The sequence below is a fragment of the Cylas formicarius genome, unplaced genomic scaffold (genome assembly GCF_029955315.1).
Source record: "Cylas formicarius isolate icCylForm1 unplaced genomic scaffold, icCylForm1.1 PGA_scaffold_4__25_contigs__length_36172078, whole genome shotgun sequence".
NCBI lineage: Eukaryota > Metazoa > Arthropoda > Insecta > Coleoptera > Brentidae > Cylas > Cylas formicarius.
In genome coordinates, this window is record NW_026844334.1 from 28,026,429 (window position 1) to 28,042,346 (window position 15,918).

Sequence of the window (15,918 nt, forward strand, 5' to 3'; positions counted from 1 at the left end):
CCCTCTGCTGTTGTCTCAAGACTCTTTTTTCCGCCCGTGCACACGCGTCACATTTTATAGTCTCTGATCTTTCTTGTCGTTTGTCGTTCTGTTCCGTTTTCATAGCGTAGCGTTCCGTTTATATGCTTCTTTGATTATTCTCACCATAGTTCTTACCTGTGCGAATACTTTGTCTATGGTGTGGATAAGGTCCTTTTGTTTGTTGTTCACATTTTTGCTTGTTGAGTTATCGGGGGTTCCCTCCAGTCTCTTTCTTTTAGCTGCAGTTTCCGTGATAGGGCCTTCTGTTTGGTGGGCCAATAGATCACTAGCGTCTGGGAGCGAGACGGTTCTTCGTCTCGGTGGTGTTCTTTGAATAGAGTCTCTTCTTTGAAACGGGTTTATCTCTTCGTATCCAGTAGCAAAAATACTCTCCTCAGCCTGGAATACCACTGAGGGTGAGCCGCAGTCGCTGGCTGACGGTCCAGTGGGGCCTGCTTCACCACCCCTGTTCTGGACCGGTACTAGACATCCTAGACATATATATATATATATACTCCTTGGTTTTCCAGAGTAATTTTTTGTTTTGGGTTTCTTAGGATTGCTCCGATGGTATGATCAGGTTTATATGCCGTTGACATGTCGTGTTTCCGTAATATTCGGCCGATTTTGTCAGTAACCCCCTTGATGTATGGCAGGACAGCGATCGATCTTTGTTGGGTCTCGTCCTGCACTCTCTGCTGCGGCTGTTGTTGTTTACTGATTGCCTTGCTGATGATGCGCCTTTGGTATCCGTTTTGTCGAAGACAGGTACTAATTTTTTTCAGTTCTTCATCTCTGTTGCTCTCGTTTGTGAGCCTGCAGGACCGAGCAATTAATGTATTTGCCACTGCCTGTATCTGTGATGGGTGGTGATGAGATTTAGCGTTCAGATATCTATTACTGTGTGTTGGTTTTCTATAGACAGTGTGTTCCAAATGTCCATCTTCGGCCCTTGTGATGTGCACATCTAAAAAGGGCAAACTGTTATCCTCTTCAAGTTCTATTGTAAATTGAATCCTTGGGTGAATGGAATTCAGATGATCTAGGAATCTCAAAAAGCTCCTCCTTGCCAAAAGGCCATACAACAAATACGTCATCAACGTATCTTGTCCATAGTTTTGGCTTCAGATTTGCCTTCTCTATTGCTTTCTTTTCGAAGTAAATCATGAAGAGGTTGGCAATCACAGGTGAGAGAGATGATCCCATTGCTGCTCCATCTATTTGTCGGTAAATTTTCCCGTTGTACATAAAGTAAGCGTTTTTGAGCCAATGTCTTAACAGATCTATTATGTACGGCGGAAGATCTTCGTTTTCATCTATAAGCAAGAGTGCCTCTTCTACTGGAATGCTCGGGTAGAGGGATTTGACAGCGAAACTTGCCATAATGTCGTCCTTGTCCATCCTGAGAGAACCTAAAATATTAGTGAAATGTTCTGAGTTTTTAACATAGGAATCTGCCTTTTCCACTATGGGCTGAAGTGCACTGACCAGATGTTTTTCCAGCTTGCATAATGGTGAGTTAAAGGCGCTTACGATTGGACGCAGGGGAACCCCGTCCTTATGGATCTTTGGGAGCCCGTAGAATTTTGGGCAACGACTCGATTTTTCCCTCGGAATAAGTTTCTTATTTGTATCCTCGTTTATTGATGAATCGAGAATTTTGGACTTAGTTGTTTTCTCCAAATATGTCGTAGGATCTCTGGTGGCTAGTTTGTATATTGGGTTGTTCAAAATATCCTCCAATTTTGCATTATAATCCGACGTATTCATGACGACAGTGGCATTTCCTTTGTCTGCTGGCATTATTAGAATATCTTCGTTTTTGTTTAGATTCCTTAAGGCTTGCATTTGTTCTCTGTTTAAGTTTGGTTGCGGTGGTTTTGACTGTCTTAAAACTCTAGCGACATCTTGCCTAATTAACTCCGCATCTTGTTCGTCTATGGTGGAAAGATTTGCTTCGACGTTGGAAACGATCTCTTCGACGGGTACTCTTTTTCAAGCTATTGCATAGTTAAATCCTTTATTCAGTACGCTGACTTCTGTATCGGAAAGATGGTATGCTGAAATATTATGAACTGTACTGCTTCGGTTTGTATTTGGCATTTGTCCTGATTTTTTAGAATTTGACTGAAGGATTTCTAATTTCTTCCACAGTTTTTTTGACGTGATGTCCTTGTCTTTCTCAGTGCGCCATGATGTTAATAATTCTATGTGGTCCCACAGCAACTGATGGATCTTGTTGCTCAGTTTCAGGTGGAGTCTAAAAAGTTGTAGCTCAGTCTCACTAATTTCGTACCGGGTCCGCCTGATTTGGTCTTGGAGTAGGGCCTTGCTAGCTTTGTCCAGGATAGCTTGTGTCTTTCTGGTGCGTGTGTGATAAGACAACCTTGTAAATGTTGGCAGCAAGTTGTTGTCGCGGCAATTTATAAGAAAATTCAAGTTGCACAGCGAAATAACCCTCCTTTGTCTTAGTTTTTCATAACACTTGATGGCCGTAAAGGTCTCCTCCCCGTAAAGGTGTATGATATTTTCACGTATTGATTCACGCATGGAAAAATGTGATGACACTATATTCCGGGATATCATCCGTTCGCTTGTTGAACTCCGACTGGAATCCTGCAGACGTTTCGCCAAAATCTCACTTGGCATGTTCAATGCTCGCGCTCCGAAAACACTTCGAACACTGAACAATTTTATGGCCTGTCTGATGTTGGTGCTGAAACAAAGCAGATGTTGTTTGTTTGTTTCTTATGGCTAAACGATGTTCCTCGAGCCTGGCTGAAATCCTTCTGTTGGTCTGTCCCACATACGTCAGGCTGCATGATCCGCATGCTACACTGTATACTCCTTGGTTTTCCAGAGTAATTTTTTGTTTTGGGTTTCTTAGTATTGCTCCGATGGTATGGTCAGGTTTGTATGCCGTTGATATGTCGTGTTTCCGTAATATTCGGCCGATTTTGTCAGTAACCCCCTTGATGTATGGCAGGATAGAGATCGATTTTTGTTTTTATTAGTGTTACGAGCGTGTTTTGTTGAGGCTGTGGTTAAGAAGAGAATGATGTCTTTCATTAATAAATGCATAGATTTCGATGAATTTCGACATGACTTTATTAAAGATCTCGTAAATAATGATTCGATAAGTGGAACTTAACAATCGCAGTGTTTATAGATCTTCCAAAAGCTTTTAATGTGGTTGAGTTGTTTTATCGAAAAAACTATGTTATATTGATTTCAGAGGCAATCTTATTTGTCTGTAGCATGTAACAATAGGCGTAACTATCATCTGTTTGGAAGGAAGTAATTTTTGGGGCTCAGTTGTTGGACCTATATTTTACTCCCTCTATGAGCTTAGTATAAAAACTCTGGTTTGGTCTCAAGATATTATACATTTGCCCACGACACGACGATTTTTATTTATTTTTATTATGTTAAAAATCTATGTTAATAATACCAAATATATGTTATTTCAACAGAAAAACAAGACTGTTACAATTCACAATATAAAACAAAACAAAACGCCCATTGATTAGTGTGCACTTCAGGTGTTTGATTCCTGTTTGCGGCACTTGTGTGGCCGTAAACTTAAATTCGATGCAATTTTACAGAACTAAATATATAATAGTATAATTAGAAACAAGTGTGGTAAATCTAATTAAAAGCTTCATTTAGTCTACCGATAGTGCCTTTCCGATTTGTTGTTTAAGAAATATGTTCAAGTTTCTGCTACAACAATTCCTTTGTTTTGCGCCATATCTATCCGACAAGTTCCACGCGTCAACAAATTTTTTTTTCGATATCTTACTGAATGTAGTTTTATATTGAAATAATGATGGAAAAAAAAGATTTCAATGGTAGAGGGCATGTTTTTGTTTTGTAGAAAGTTGCATCTTAAGCTTTGCAAACAATTTTCTTTCAGATTGCAGTTTTATCTCTGTGTAGGTAATGTTTATCTAGCCTAACAAAACGAAACAGACGAAATCTAGAATTATAATCACATCCAAATTGTTGAAACAGAGGCAATGAAATGTCAAATTAAAACTTTTTAATGTGCAAAGTTTTCGCCGCCGACCATTTTAATCCCGAATCTGTTTTAACACGTCACTTTTGATACCGAACGCCAGTATAAAAACTTAAATTAGGTTCGAAGTAGTGGAGCCTCTCTACGGCGCAAGCTTCGGCTCATTAAAGAACGAGGTTAAAAAGAAATTGGCTTAATAAAGATAAGTGCCGGGGTAGAATTTCATTGGAAAGGCTCTATTTGTCTAATAGCCATGACGTAGTTGTTTTGGGTGCGAGAGCCACACGACTGCCTTTTAATAAGTTCCTTTTCATTTTTTCAATGGGTCTTTAAGTTTTGGTGAAGTCGTTATTCGATTTTTAATTTTCTCTTTTCACTACGATAGGTACAGCTTATTTTAAGGTTACTGTGGAGATCAAACGGAACATGTTTGGGATATCTCAGGTCGCAATTAACAAAAATGTCGCATTGCATAAGTACATGTGATCCTCCTGTAAAAATCACGTTTACTAATGCGTGCTGAAATAATTTCACTGGAAACTATGAAATATGCAGGCTTTTAGAGCGAAGAATTAAAAGTGTTTTAAATTAATCAAAATATTTACCTCACTCCTTAAAAAACTCCATTAAGACAGGAGTTCTAATTGCGCGGTGGCACTGTAAATAGATACAAAAACATTCCAGAGAACACGGTAAAGGCACTCTTTCACACACCTCACTGAAGGCAGCATTGTGGAAAATATCGCTTCCAAAGAGTTTGAAGCACATTCAAAATGGCACACTGCAGGTAAAAATTGCAATAGGACGGTGCAGAAGATTATGTAGAAAGATCTGTCATTTAAAGTCAAAACTATTTTTTTTCTATACTTATTGTTAACAGTGGTTGGACCGATCATAGCATTTGAAAGTACAAGAACCATGCAGGTGGAGGCAGGAAGTCAGCAGCCATAAAACGAAGGCTGTAAAAATAATGGTGCGGTTCCATCTGCTGGAAGTAACCAAACCTGGGGCAACGAGTTACTGAATGACTATTGAAATTGTGAAGTCTATTCAAAGATTGAACTGAGGAGACTTTTACTTGATGAAAATTCATTTATCAAAATAAATAAGAACTAAAAGTTCAGATTTTCGCGAAATTATATATTTTGACATGACAATTGTTTCGACAACACCGTGTCTTTATCAAATGTAATATTTACAAACTATCTGCTACTATATATACCAAAAAATGACCACAAAACTTTAATGTTGTTGCGAGACTTTAAGTTCAATAAAGGAGAGGTATTTAAATCTAATTGATCGTTAAGCAATACATTTGAATGTCTCATTTTGTTATTCTCCATGGCTTCCAATAAATTTAATTTTCTACTTTTCGTGGCTGTATGTAATCTATCAAAATTGTCCTCAAAAATGTGTTTTTCTGTGTTTAAGTGTGTAGCATAATTAGAATCTAGGCTATTGTTTTTAAATGCTCTTATATGTTCGTTAATGCGTTTTTTTGAAGGATCTACCTGTTTGTCCGATATAAATTTTAGAACAAGATCCACATTTCAACCTGTAGACACTTGATTTTTGGGATTTTGGACATTTCGTTTTATTGTTTTTTAAATATTTTCCTATTGTGTTGTTAGTTCTGAAAGCTATTTTTAAACCACATTTTGACAAATGTTTTGAAACTTTTTCACTAGGTTCTCCTATGTATGTAATTCTTTTAAATTGTTCGTGTTCTGTATTAGGTTTCGGATAAATAGAGTTTACTGTTGTCTGTATTTGTTTTTTTATTTATAATTTTATCTATAATGGACGGATTGTAGCCTAGTGAAAAAGTTTCAAAACATTTGTCAAAATGTGGTTTAAAAATAGCTTTCAGAACTAACAACACAATAGTAAAATATTTAAAAAACAATAAATCGAAATGTCTAAAATCCCAAAAATCAGGTGTGTACAGATTGAAATGTGGAATCTTGTCCAAAAATTTATATCGGACAAACAGGTAGATCCTTCAAGAAACGCATTAACGAACATATAAGAGCGTTTAAAAACAATAGTCTAGATTTTAATTATGCTACACACTTAAACACAAAAAAACACATTTTTGACGACAATTTTAGCCATGGAGTTTAACAAAATGAGACATTCAAATCTATTGCTTAACCTTCAATTAGATTTAAATACATCTCCTTTATTGAACTTAAATTCTCGGAACAACATTAATTATGGTTTTATGGTCATTTTTCGGTATATATAGTAGCAGGTAGTTTGTAAATATTACATTTGATAAGGACAAGCTGTCGAAACAATTGTCATGTCAAAATATATAATTTCGTGAAAATCTGAACTTTTAGTTCATATTTATTCTAATCAAAGAGACGAACCTAGGTAAAACTGTATTAAGGAAGTCACAAAAGACCTTTGAGTCGCAATAACAAATTGGGCGACAATTTTTTTGGTTACTCAAGCCATTTGAGCTTCCGCTGCAGCCAAGCAATTTTTGAAGATCTGATACATGTGTCTTATTAATGTGGAATATAAGAAATTTGTATGAAAACCTGCACACTCTACCGTTTTTAGTATAAGATATAATAATAATATAATATAAGATATTGCTGCTATAGATTCAAGATTCTGCTCTTGTTTAACGTTAGTTTATTCCGAAAACCATCGCTCGGGCATGTTCTACATGTCAAAAGAACCTAACGAGGAGGAGAATAGGTGTAACAGAAATGGTCTTCCGCAATGAGCATAAGATTTGCATTTAGATTAACCGCAAGTCATTATTTAAAAATAAGAAAAAATTCTGTCTCTCCGATGTTCTTGCGATCGTAATGGTCTTGTAGCATGTGATGTCAACATTTTATTACTGCATTTTTTTTCCATTACATTTAATAGTATTAAAAGGGATTACGTTTTTGTTCTTTCCAAATCTAAATTGCTTCTCACTAAATAGATTAATTCATTGTTGATTAGAATATGCAAGGACTTACGAATTTTGGTGACTGCTGCTGGCTGCACATAACTTCTTCACAGAAAACAATGTGACAACAGCGCGCGGAAGTTTCGTATAACGCAAAACGAGTTTCTCTGGTTTTCTGATTAGACCGCCTCCTTCCCTCTAATTCAGATTGTCAAGAAAACGCCAAAGATAAGACTTAAGGGAGAAAATGCAATTAAATTAATTTAGTAACCTCCACTCATGCGGGCATAAAGCCAAAATAATACAATTTAATCACGGACCGAGACTGGCGCGGGAGTAGGAGGAATGTAAATGTGATTCGTCAAAATTATTCCAATTTCGTCGAGACTCGTTCGTCCAAAGCGCAGGGCTGTATTTGTTTGAATGATATAGGGTAAAATCATTGGGAATACTACGTCTCTGAAGAACTTCTGACTCGGCTGGTTGCTTGATGTATAGAATAATGGAATTAGCACAGTTCCAAGTTTGTCTTTGTTAAGTCGGAGGGGAACATTTTGAGGGAAAACCTAGTAAATATTTTCATACGTTCACGGACTCGCCCGCTGTTTCAGAACGCTTTCAGTGACTGTATTAGTTAAACTCCTACAATTGTAATGGAATGTCGCCACATCTGACTTACGAATGTCCAGACGCTGTCTTAAAAGTTTTCGTTTTGACCCGTTTTAGCTACTAAGGGAGTTTTTGGACAGTTCGAGTTAATGCTTTGTTGTGCGTGCATGTGTACATACAAGGCTTTGGAAAAAAAAAGTTTTTGTGTTCCCTTCATCTGCTTCTTTAACTTTTGTCAATTCTGATGGTCATGTCATGTTGATCGTAGAAATGTATAGTGTGAAAGAAGTTTGATAAATTTTTAAACTGCATTAATCAAAGTTCTGACTAAAATGCCGTTGACCGCACTTGTTGCATATTGTTATATTTTTGAGCAATGTCAATGGCGATATTTCAAGGTTTAATTCTATGTTTTGTATTTCTACCTATAAGCTACCAATTATATTGCTGAGGTAAGTGCCTAAAAACTACTTTCAGTTTGTTTAGGAGAAAACAACTTACACTATCCAAATAAAAGTAGTACCTTTTGATTTAGAAATTCCTTCTGATCATAAATTTAGGCATAATTTGTTGCGATAAAGTGTGTTTTGATGGATTTTATTGAACTTTGTTGTAATAAATCTTTATATTCAAGGCTTCATAATTGTATCAGCATTTTTGCTGTTTATCGCATGTACAATAATTAAAAAAAAATATGTGTTTAATGGCCAGATAATATTAATAAGTAATGATCACAGGACTTTCGGATATGTTTTTTTCTTAATAAAACTGTCTGGAATACATGAATAATATTAAAATCGTATGTTTTTTAAGGTAAGGGCTTCCCTGGTTTCGCTGGACAATCTTGGTCTCAAATGAGTTTTACTTAAAAACTCCCTTTTGGTTTTGAATTATTAAGTTCCGTGATTGTGAAATTCATATTCATATTATGAAGGAAAAAGTAATTTTGACTTTTGAAATTATAATTTTTTTATTAAACAATTAAAAACACAATATTGATATGTTTTTTTTTTGTGGAAAATTTTTACGTTTATTTTTTAGCTCTTATTTTTTCTTCAAAAACGAAGAAAGAAACAAAAAAATGACACAACAAACTTGTATTTTAGGTGTTTTTTGTTGTTGGGTATATGTTTTCATTTGAGGTTAGATACAAATAAAGTATTACTCGTTCCTTTTGCCCTGTAAAAGAACAAAGTCCAAATAACATCCTTCGCCACACACCTTGTTTGGTGAGAAGCGAACCGCATATTTTAAAGTGAGACATATACTTAGTTGTTGACGACTGTGATATATTGGCTGGCGTATTGTCTAAAGCTGGCATCACACTGCCACTAGGCTTCTGACGTCGTCAAAATAAACTAAAAAATATTCCTCTTTGCAAACTGCCAGGAGTAATGAGAAGTTGCCATCCAAACGTCCTCAAATATTTGTTGTAGAAGACTTTCTGAGTACTTTAATTATAGTTGCTTTTATCGAGGATGAGTTACTACACTAAAAATTGTTTTTTTTTACTCCCGTCTGTAAAATACCTAATTACCCACCGATCTAGCGTGCGAGAAGTGTCACTTTACCAAGTCAGTTTCGTTTCCCATGAATCCGAGCCACTTCGGACATTTCCAGGATTTTACCGCACGGATTTGGGAGGAATCGGTCGTAGGAAAAGTATAGTATGCAACACATTCGGTAAACTTTTTAACTCACTCGTTTATTAATAACTCGCTCCTCTACGCTCCGCTTGTGTCAAATAAACTCGTGAGTCAAATGCCTTTTACCGCACTTGTTGCATAATATACTATTTTCTACTCCCGTCTGTAAAATACCAAATTACACACCGATTTAGCGAGCGACCATGTCCGTTTCGTTTCCAACGGATCCGAGCGACCTCGGGCATTTCCGGGATTTTACCGCACGGGTTTGGGAGCAATCGGATGTTTTTCGGCGATATTTCCCACGCCTTGAATTGCGACATTTGTCAATTTTGACGGTCATATCAGTGAATGTATTCGTGTTATTTTGCGAAAATGTATTCAAAAACTAACGGTCTTAGAAAAAGTATAGTATGCAACACGTTCGGTAAACTTTTTAACTCACTCGTTTATTAAAAACTCGCTCCGCTCGTATCAAATAAACTTGTGAGTCAAATGCCGTTTACCGCACTTGTTGCATAATATGCTATTCTGTATTACTCGGTTTTTCGTTACTGTTAAATCAGTATCACGGTTTTCACAATTAATTCATGTTATGTTTGACACGAATAATTATTTTTTACTATTGGCGATCAAGAATCGTGTTTCTACAAATACAATGTGTTCGAATACAATGTCTGGTCTAGGTCCAGATTAGACTTTTAGTGGAAAATCATTGATATGTGACCGAGAATTTTAAGGTTCTAAACTACATTTGGGAATAAATTTCAATGCCTATCTATCTGTACTTGTCATTAATGGAGGGTTGCCGGCACTACAGGAATTAGGCCTCAGCAGTCCTATTATGCTTCCTCCTGGACAGAGCACTCAGCTTTACATAAAGCTTAGTGACTCCAGATAGGCGATGGCAATCCCAAGAGTCGTCTTAATGATTACCGTAAGGGATCGATATGATTCGTCAGCCTGCCGCCTAAACGAGATGTTAGGACATTCGCATAGAATGTATAAGATGCCTGTTTCACAAATGTGTCTATTAACTTTGAGGAGTCTGGACTGAATAGAACACCAGCTTCACTAACGAGTTGTTTATAATAGACACATATGTACGTTTTATAAAAATTTAAATTAAGTGTTTCCATGGACTTGATTGAAAGTATTAGCAAATCTAGATTCTAGCTTTCTATTTATTAGCTGTGTGTCAAAACGTTTTAAACTGTTTTTCATTTGGCGTGATTACTTCTTGAATTTAGGTAATTAAATCCGGTTTTCGGACAATATCCGTTGAGAGGGCTTTGTCGCTATTTTCTGTTTGAGAGATGAACGAATGTCTCAAGTTTTATACGAGTATATGTCTCTTTCGTAGAGTTTTAATTTTAGTTCAAAAAAATTGAAATGTAGACTTAATGAGAGTTTTGTTCTTAGTAAGTTTGAGATGATGTGGAATGAAAGTGTTATTTATACGTATGCTCTTGGTTTTAATTGGAAAGAATATGAAAGAAGACTTTTGGCTTCATATATTTGAGATTATATCGGATGATAGTCGACACAAGAAATTGTTTCCGAAAAATTGATTGCTTATTCACAGCTGTTATTACACGACTAGACGCTACTAGCAAAGTTTGAACGAGTACTACATTATCAATATAAGTCAGCGGTAGATTGAAAGATAAGTTGAATAACTTTCTCATTCTCTCGAATTTCATATTTTAAAAGCTAAATTAAACGCCTTGCGAAAATGTCCAAGTGCTCCAAATTTCGGTCCTGAATTAGCGGAAAAAGGGCAACGGCAGATAAAGAGCAGTCCTTGTTAAACGAACGAACGAAAAATGCTTTTGAATTGCTGTCACAGAAAAAATCAAATGTAGCGCGTAAAAACGGGGAAAACGTAAGTGACAGTAACAAAAAAGAATGCATTGAAAAGATTTTTTTTCTTTTAATGACCCAATTCGTGAGTTTTGCTTATTGCCTAATAATTGTTAGCGAATGGGACGAAGAGGAACACACAGCCTACAAACGTAACGAAAAGAACACCACCAATAATCGAAAATCAAATATGACCTTCTTGATTGCTAATCTATTTCGAAAAATTTCTGCATATTATTTGAAAAATATTTTCTAATTTTAATATAATCAGATCCAAGAATTAAAAATAGCTTCCCAAATAACACGTGGGATCGTAAAAACTATACGAAGATGAAAAATAGTAAATCATTAGTTAGTGCCGGTTGTTACTTTGTTCTATATACATTTTTTTATTTCAGAAAACGAAATAGCTCGTGAGACTGATCAGCAATCAGCGGACGAAGGTAAGCACATCTGGTGGTCTGCAAGTTAGTTTCAAACATATGCTATCACTTCAGGGTCTCTGCTTCTGAATGTGTAAAAGTTTACTATTAATAACTGACTTCTAATTTGTCTACTGAGATTTTTGATAATTATATTGATATTTCTCTGAAGCCTCTGATGCTAGAGATTCTGGTATATGATAGACTGGGGAACAGACAGCAACAACAATAACAACGAAAATGTTGAATATAGGATTCATATAAATAATAACTAGTTCGTGCACTAGGAAGATTGTTGGCCGTCATATCTCTTCTTTTTTTCAATATCTGTGTACCAGTATTATGAACATAGAAGCATTGCATGTATTTCGTCTATCGTCAAATCGTCTATTGGTGGCTAAATATTTTAAACTCGCTTTACTTAACCTTGGGAAGAACCTAGATTAGAAACATTCGGATTCTATTTTGCGCATGCAGGAGCAGTATAATTAATAAAACACACACACAAATTATGCATGCTTGATTCCAAGATCTAAAATTCAAGAATTCGATTGCACCCCCTGGCGGCCATTTTTGAAACAGCACACAACCTCCATTTGCGAAATAAATAATTTTAGTTTTAAAGATCTCGTAAAATTGCAGACACCTATTTATTTTCTATCGTAAATAACTGTAAACTGTCGCAGTCCTTATTGCTGGATTGCTTAAAGAATTTTGCATGAAACGAGATAAAGAGCTGCAACAGACTTTCGAAAGTGCGAATGTTGCACCGTTGTATTGTGTTCGCTTATCGAAAATCGATTATAAGTACTTAATTTCATGGGTGGTTTATTCGCAACAGTGAAATTTCACTTCCTTAAACTGTACCACGTATATCTCACCATTACGACGCAGGCGAGCCAGACATTGCTAATATCTTCTAAATGCTTTTGCCGTCGTATTCATAAGACTCGATAAACTATTTTCTGGAACTTTCGTTAATTTCGCAAACCCGTCTTGCTTCTTTGTCCCGAATTTTGGAAACTGGCTGTAGTAAATCTGTTGGCAAAATATTACACAAAGGGTCGGTTTTGTCAAAGGAAGCTCGCGCGATTTCCGTGGAAGTAGTCTCACAATTCGGCATAACGGAAGCGATGCGGATGGCTTGTACGTAATTTAGATTTTGGATTGTATGCGATTTTGATTACTGCAGTCCTCCAAATGACGATAACTTACTTTAGAGGTTCCTGAAATATTGTTTTGGTAATAAGGTAAGGTGAGGTAAAATGATCCACTGTCCGATCTGACCTGTTTTGACTCAGACTTATACCAACTTTCTTATTTTGAGTGGAAGCCTCATTTATTGATACGCATTCGGAGAGTGCATTCCAAGTCGATTTGATCAATATATTATAGTGGGGGTCTGTGACGCGACATTTCCTAGCCAGAGGCGTTTATGTTTATTTTTTGACACAAAGGAAATCAGTTTTTTTATATACCACATTAACTTGCTACCATATTGCCACATTTCACGTTTTGTAAATTTCCTTTTTTTTTAACTAAATAGCAACCACTGTGATATTACGTTTTAACGTGGAACATGAAAAGACAAGTTCAACGACATGCAAACCTATAAACCAATATAAATTACAATATATATCTATATATATATATATATATATATATATATATATATATATATATATATATATATATATATATATAGTCCATTCATCATGGAAGCTTTAGACAGCGGCAATTGGGGTTGATAGCCCTCTTTTTTGCCACTAGAATCGATGTAATAGAATCGACATTTTTGACTAGTGTATATATTATAAATGAATTGAGTTAGTTAACTACAAGTTCTCATTTGTATGTTGCCTTTCTCGACATGCTAATTTTTGTTTTCTTTCTACTAGTCGCTTATTTTGGATAATTGAATTACACTATAGATGGGGAATTTATCTTCTTATTCGCGTAACACTTATTTTTCAATACTTGTATAACCTTTCGTTCATTTATTCCAACAGACAAAACAAAATGCTCCTCCTATGGTGAAATTTGCGAAATAATAATTTTGCTATTAATAAAGTTGCTATTAATAAAGTTGAAGTAGTGCTTCATGTCTTAACAATATAGAAAAATAAAGATCATAAGGTTGCACTGAGGCGTAGAATGCCAATAAAGGTATGGTAAATGTTCCATGAGAAGCAAACACTTGTCTTATCTTACACCAAAGAAACAACAAGGCTCCAGGATACATATATTCCTGAATAGCTAGAACACAAGAATGGAGGAACATGATACGTTCTTCAAATCTAGAATGACTTTGTTAGCCAATCATTATTTTTGGATTATTGAAATGAAGAAGTGACTTTATTTGAATACCCCTTGAGCAATGGTTGATATTTGTTGGATTTTCTCTAATGTTTGTTACAGACACAGAAAATGAGGAAGAGAATGACGAACCCCACTCTAACGAGGGCACCTTCAAATTTGAAGATTTTACGAAGAGGTATGTAATTGATAAATTTTTGTAGTCCTTTAATGGTGAACGATATAAAAGCTTTTCTATTTTGACAGAAGCAAGTGGCGTAAACACGTTCCGTGTTTATTGTTGACAAATTTATTGTTACACTTTAGTTAATGGCCTAAAAATATGGGTATAATCAACGATTTCAAGAATTTCTTCTTGCAATTATCCCGGATCAAATAAATTGTATTTTTTTGTTATTAAACACATTACAAATCTTCTGCATTCCTCCTACGTCGGTTGTTGATGAATCGATCTTGCTGACGTTTCGCCAATCATCATGTTGGCTTCTTCAGTGCTTAAGTGAAACTGCCTTGCATTCTACTCTGTTTCTGCTTATATATAGTTTGATGGGGCGGAGCTAAAAAAGAGGTCTTTTCTCGGACGACTGATTCCCATATTGGTGATAGGTAAAGACTGAGTCGCGGTTAAGACGTTTTGGTTACTCATAGATTTCTATAGATTCACGCATTTTTCGGTGGTAGAATAATTGATTACATGCAAAAATTTTAGTTTTATCGAATAAAATTTGTCGGACTTCGTAATCGTGTTCGGCAACTGCTGATGAGTTTATTTGTCGTAATCCTAAGGCTCTTTCATGTTCTTGAAGCTGGTTAATATTTTCCGTCCGGTCTCTCTAATGTATTTTTTGCCGCATATGCATGAAATGCTGTAAACTCTTGTTACTCAAACGGAATTTTGTTTTTGACGGATTCATTCTCCTTGGAATGTTGTGATAGATTCCTTAATATCTCTAATGTGGCAATTATTAGAGGGAAGAATAATTGTAAGCTGTTTTAATTCTGGATTCTATGAGATTTTTTTTTTATTTTAAGAGTTTACAGCATTCCATGCAAATGTGGCAAACAATCATTGGTCAAAAAATACCAACTAGGTTCAAAGAACACGAAAGAGTCTTTAGACTACGACAAATACACTCATTAGCATTTGCCGATCATAACAACGAAACCCGACATCAAATTTTATTCGATGAAACTAAAATTCTTACATGTAGTCAATTCATCTACCAACGAAAAATGCGAAATTTATAAGCAATCAATGAGACTAACTAAGCAAACAATCTTAACCGCGACTCAGGTCCTTTACCTTTCACCAATATGGCAATCAGTCATCCGAGATAATGCTCAATTTTTTATTTGTTTGTAATATTTGTATATTTATGATTTTTAAAAATATTTAGGCATAATTCCATTTTTTATGAGTGAACTTTCATTTGTAATATTGGTATTAGTGAATAAATTTCTACTATCCTCCACTGTGACGTGCGAATATTTCTTTTGCGTGTCCCAATTTAATTAGTTTTTATCGAAATTAAGAACGATCGTTTCCCCAGACTACCAAATCCAAAGATCGTTCGTGCATGCGGGATAGCTCTTAGACAATTCGACAACAACACGGTACATACCAACATGTGCATAGTGAAGCTGCTGCATCGGATAGCTTTCGATTGCAAGATGTACGTCATGATTTTTCAACTGAGCATCTTTAGAACGTTCCAGAGGATATTTTCCATGAAAGATGCGCCTCAAAATAAGGTAAGTGAAGCGAAGGTCCTAAAATTGGTAAGGTTAAAATGCAATGTGAATACCGGGTGGCTACATTGATTACACTTACTATATATTTGAAAATTATTTGTTGCTTTTTCTTTAGATAGCATACCTATGATTTCATTTGATGAGAGTAAAACATACTTTTAAATGTAAAGTGTGAGCCAAATTTCATACTTTTAAAGGGAAGCTCGCTTTTCTAAAAGAGACCAAAACTGATATCTTGGCATCAATTTTCATAAAAAGCATAATGGTGTATCATATACGTATTTGCTCCTGTTTCAGAATTTCAGCACTTAACATTCTCATATAATGAGTAATATGAGTAATATGTGCCAATTCTCA

At 35.6% G+C, this 15,918-nt stretch overlaps 1 protein-coding gene across 2 annotated transcripts in view; it reads left to right on the forward strand.

Moving 5' to 3' along the window:
- The window catches only part of LOC132700724 (protein timeless homolog), a 277,802-nt gene that overhangs the window by 193,689 nt on the left and 68,195 nt on the right, over positions 1–15,918 (forward strand). For both annotated transcript variants that reach the window (XM_060668230.1, XM_060668231.1), the window contains exons 11-13: positions 11,470–11,514; positions 13,912–13,987; positions 15,360–15,561. In XM_060668230.1, the coding sequence (XP_060524213.1) occupies positions 11,470–11,514; positions 13,912–13,987; positions 15,360–15,561 (323 nt within the window). The remainder of the gene's footprint in view (positions 1–11,469; positions 11,515–13,911; positions 13,988–15,359; positions 15,562–15,918) is intronic.